At 48.5% G+C, this 4,846-nt stretch overlaps 1 protein-coding gene across 1 annotated transcript in view; it reads left to right on the forward strand.

Moving 5' to 3' along the window:
• The first annotated feature begins 6 nt into the window (after window positions 1-6).
• DGKK (diacylglycerol kinase kappa) overlaps window positions 7-4,846 on the forward strand; it is a 111,065-nt gene continuing 106,225 nt past the window's right edge. Inside the window, exon 1 of the mRNA XM_017885944.1 lies at window positions 7-561. Within this exon, the coding sequence (XP_017741433.1) occupies window positions 541-561 (21 nt within the window). The 5' untranslated portion in view covers window positions 7-540. The remainder of the gene's footprint in view (window positions 562-4,846) is intronic.

Here is a 4,846-nt window from a genome sequence, read left to right on the forward strand (position 1 = left end):
CCGCCGCCGGCTCCGCCGCTGCTCTCCGAGCCTTCGCCAGAACCCGTACCAGAGCCCTGTCCAGAGCCTGCTCCAGGACCCTGTCTGGAAGCGACCTCAGAACCAGCCACAGAACTGTACACAGAACCGACCCCAGAACCAGCCACAGAGCCGGCGCCAGAACCTGCCACAGAGCCGGCGCCAGAACCTGCCACAGAGCCGGCCCCAGAACCTGCCACAGAGCCGGCCCCAGAACCGGCCCCAGAACCTGCCATAGAGCCAGCCCCAGAACCTGCCACAGAGCCTGCACCAGAGCCGACTCCAGAACCTGCCCCAGAGTCGGTCCCAGAGCAGGCCCCAGAGCTGACTCCAGAAGTTACCCCAGAGCCGGCCCCAGAGCCGACCCCAGAACCTGTGACAGAGCTGGCCCCAGAGTTCTGCCCTGAGGCGCCTCCAGAGTCCCGTCCGAGTCCAGCACCATGTCTATTGCAATGTCCGGTGGACACTCGAGAGAGGGGTCTAAAGACCTCGCCATCGCCATTGCCATCGCCCAGAACGCCAATGTCGTGGTCCAGAATAAAGGTAAGCAAAAGACCCCCTGGAGCGCGGAAAAGAAGCAAGGCGAAGTCAGATGGCTATGGAGCCCGCGGGACTCCGGGTACCCCTTGCATCCCGCTTGTCTGGCACTGGCTGACCAAGATGCTGAGAAAGATGCAGGGATTGGGGAACCCGGGGGAATGGGAAGGGGTTGGGAGGCGGGAAGCAACATGTGGGAATCGAGAATGGGCTGTTTGGGGCTAGAAACGGGGCTGACAGCAGGGGGGTGGGAGCAGTTTTCCCCGTGAGGAGAAGCGACAGTGCAGTGAGCGCCAATGTCTTGAAAGAGAGGATGAAGGTACCCTCGAGGAGCGCAAGAGACCTGGAGAAGTGTTTAGGGCTGGCCCCGAGTACATAGCGGACGGATTGAGTGGGGGCGGTGGGACACACCTCTTAGCCGCGGTCACTGCCGCAGAGGCCCAAGCTGCGGAGCCGCCGCCTGCTTGCCCCCCCTCTCTTCCACTGGGGAGGGGGCTCCTCAGCTGGGAGCAACTGGCGGCGCTCCAGGGAGGTGCCCGGCGCCTCTGCCGGCTGCTGCGAGCCGGTACTCCCGGTGGGGACTAGGGGATGGGCGGTGCCCACGCGCACTGCAGGGGAAGGGCAGGGTTCTCCGGGAGGAGGGGGAGAGCATGCGTGTGTCGAAGCCACCATTCCATCTGTCTGCAGGATTTCCCAGCAGGTAGGTGCAAACGCAGTGATACAATGATGCGCAGCGTCACAAACGGGGCAACTGGCATCCCGCACCAGGGCCAGTTGGAATGGTACAGGAGTCCTCGTTTAGAGACACGAAAATAGGAGATGGGATTGCAGAACGTGTGAAGGGGAACCTTCATCTCTACCAGTCTACCGCGACGCCTTCTAAATCGTTACACTTGGCCGGGAAAAGATGAGTGGAGAATCCTCCGGCACTCGCCCAGGGGGAGTAGGGAGGAAAAAGGTTTTCGTGTTTGCCTTGGACCCTGAAACCCTGTCTGCTCTTCAGCGCGAGTATGCCTGTCTTTCCTGCTTTCTCTGCACTCTCCCTACTCTTCCGTTCCCCTAAACTTCGTTCCACAAAACTGTGAAAACCATGATAATGCACACACACACCTCAATTTAGCTTCCCCTGCAGGAAAACATACACACGCGCGCGCATTCTCACACACACACACACACGCGCGCGCGCACACACACAAACGAATAACACAACACACGAACAATACCGGTCCATCCTGCTGCCTAGCAAACCATAAGGACGCGGCTCAGGAACCCTTCTGCTGTGGACCGCATACTTATAGAATGTGGAATGCAGTAGGGGAGGGGGCAGAGGTTGGCATCACGAAATGGAAGCGCTAGTTGCTTCCTGAGTTGTTAGTAGGGAGGCTTGAGTTTGCAAAATATCTGCAATGACCAACGACTGAAAAAGAAGGCTAAAACGAAAAGTTTCACAGAGAAAAGAAAGTGCAGAGGTTTAAAAATAAATAAATGAAACAGGACGGTGGGAGACTGACAATTTTTTAAAAGTCCAACACCCTAGTTCTCACACCAGGGGGTGTATCCCTCCCTTTCCTGAAAATACCCTTTCCTGAAGTGATCTTAAGAAGGGCAAAGTTGGGGTGGCTAGATTTGGGAGCTCACCCCCACCGGGTGATTGCTCTTGTCTTTTTGGAAGAGTTTGCATTAAGCTGGTGGGAAAGAGACAAGCAGGAATCACCTGACCTGTGACCATCTTAAGCGAAATTTTGGGAACATGGCTGTGAAACTGACACGTGGGGACGTAATACCTAGCGAATGCATCTCCTCTTTGGCCTCTGAAAGGCTGACTGGAGACCAGGACCCTTCCCCCAGTGAAAAGCATCCCCTGCTCCTATGCGAAAGCATCTCCTACCTGTTTGACAGGAAAATGTCGTTGCCAGACAGATGAGGAGGATTAAGGTAAGGGGAATCAGATTAGTGTCCTCTACATAGTGCCCACTCAGACGTGCTGGCTAGCTGACCCATGGACATTTGGCAACACTGGCAGGAGACCAGGATCCCTGGGGTTTGACTTTGCCCTTAGTAGAGCCAGATATTGTTTGAATCACTTATCTGTAGAATGGGGTTAAGAACCACCACCATCCGTTAAGAAGGCCATGCAGATTAACTAATCAGTGGCTCTGGAGAATTTTGAAGGATGCAAAGGATCTAGGTACATGCTCAAATTAAATTGCTTGGAGCCAAACCCTTTTACAACACCCTCAATGTTGCTGTGCAGTTGCTCTCTGGTGCAGCTGGAAACATCTGATCTTCAGTGATAGGATCATTCTCTCCTGCATCTTCCTCAGACGAATGGCACCTGCAACCAGCTGGCTTGTATCTTAACATTCAAGGCAAACAAGTTGTCATCTTAGCTGGGGTGATGTTGTTTTCAAACACTGCCTCCTCAAGGCAAGCTTGGGGGGAAACAGCTATGCAACACGCACAGGCGTGCACACACCCCTAACACACACACGCACATACTATACATACGTGCACAAAATATCAGGGAACAAAACAAAATACAGGTCTCATCATGCAATGAAATCCTCCATAGCAAGTGTGAAGCTATCCTGATAACTCAAAGGATGAAATGAGCAAAACCAAGTGTTTGAATGTGACTGCAAGTTTCTCCCAGATAATTTTGTTGACTGGTATTGTAGCAAAAAAACAACATTTTCCAGCCTTGTAGTCCGCCCTCTTTTGGGATTTCAGGAACGTTTCAGAACCTGCAATTCTATGCCAAGCATGAGGGTAGAGACTGAGAAAAGGTGGCTCATGTTTTCTTTCCAAACAGCTACCAGGATAACACAGTCAGTCTGTGAACCAAACGTGTCTATTTCTTTCCTTTCTAAAATGTTTCAATTCCCAGGAAATAAGCCATGGTCTCCCACCTGGTGGCAGCAAGTGTAAGTAAGGATGTGTGAATTGGTTCTTTAGCAAGGCTATAACTTTCTTCCGGGGAGGGATGGGGCTTATATGAAGTAGACCATGTTTCTTTCTCTCCCATCAGCTATGCTTGAAGAAAGACAAAATTTTGTTTATTCATTGGGTTTTGACCAGCTATGAAATTAAAATCACATCATACAAGTGATTGATGAAAATCTGGGGGGAAATACACTTTCATGGCTTTTGGGGGAGATAAAAGGGGTCTGTGTATCCCTCCTGATGACTGCACAGTAATAACCATTATCCTCAAACCATATCAGGACAGCTTTTATGTACAAAACTGGTATTTTTGTACATTTTCTTGCAAAATAGCAAGCATTTGTTTATATGATATCTGGTGATTCCTATCAGAATATTTTAGTGATTTCTGAGCTTCTCAAAAATAGGGGTGGCCTTTCTCAGTGCCTAGTTCAGTGCAGCCCTCCTTGGTTTTGCTTAATAAACACTTGCTGAAGCTTGAAACCTATTCATTTCCAGCAATGTATTGGCTGCTGCTGTGAATGAATAAAAATTTGTTCTCATTGGTTTCAGAGTGAGAAGTAAATGCTTATTTAAATGGCATGGAATATATAGCCCTTAAGGAAATACAGTCAATCTTTCCATTTTCAGAGTGGTTACTGGAACAATAATTAAGAAGCAAATTACTAACAATTTTTTTTAATGGCTTGGAAAGTGCCCTTATCCCATGCAGTCCCACCAGCAGCAGACTAATAATGATATTGTTAGCTTCAGGGGATAATAAATTTTTTTCCTAAGTGAACAGAGTATCTGCAGTGACTGTAAACAGCTTTGGGATTATAGATTCAAATGTTTAACCTGTTGAAGGTCAGAATGGAATTACTTTCTTTTCTCTTCAGTTTTTGCCCCCTCCTTGCCAAGTTTTGATGATACCATCTGATTTATTTGGTATATTCTAATAGTTCCTAAGCAGTCACTACAGGATGTTCTAGAAAAGATAATGAAGTATTGGTCAGTGGTCTTTAGTTTCTCAGAGTACAATTCTTATGCATTTATTAAAATCTCCAACTAGGGATTCTGCAGATCTGCAGCCCAAACAGAAAGTGCCTCCAAGGAAAGGCAAAAAAAAAAAAAAAAAATCCATAGAAACCAGGAAACCATTCAGGGGTATTCTAATAAGGATTCTATAATTCCTTCTGCTCCTATGGCACTTTACAGTTTGCAGACTGCTTTCCTCTGCATTATTAACCCTTTTATTTCCTTGAACAAGGCAGCAGGTGGGGGAGGACAAAAATAAAATTTGACGGCTTATAGGATGTAATGACTGAATTTTCTATTGTAGTTTTTTTTTTGTTTTTGTTTTTGTTTT

The sequence above is a fragment of the Rhinopithecus bieti genome, unplaced genomic scaffold (genome assembly GCF_001698545.2).
Source record: "Rhinopithecus bieti isolate Rb0 unplaced genomic scaffold, ASM169854v2 scaffold_15791, whole genome shotgun sequence".
NCBI classification, from domain to species: Eukaryota; Metazoa; Chordata; class Mammalia; order Primates; family Cercopithecidae; genus Rhinopithecus; species Rhinopithecus bieti.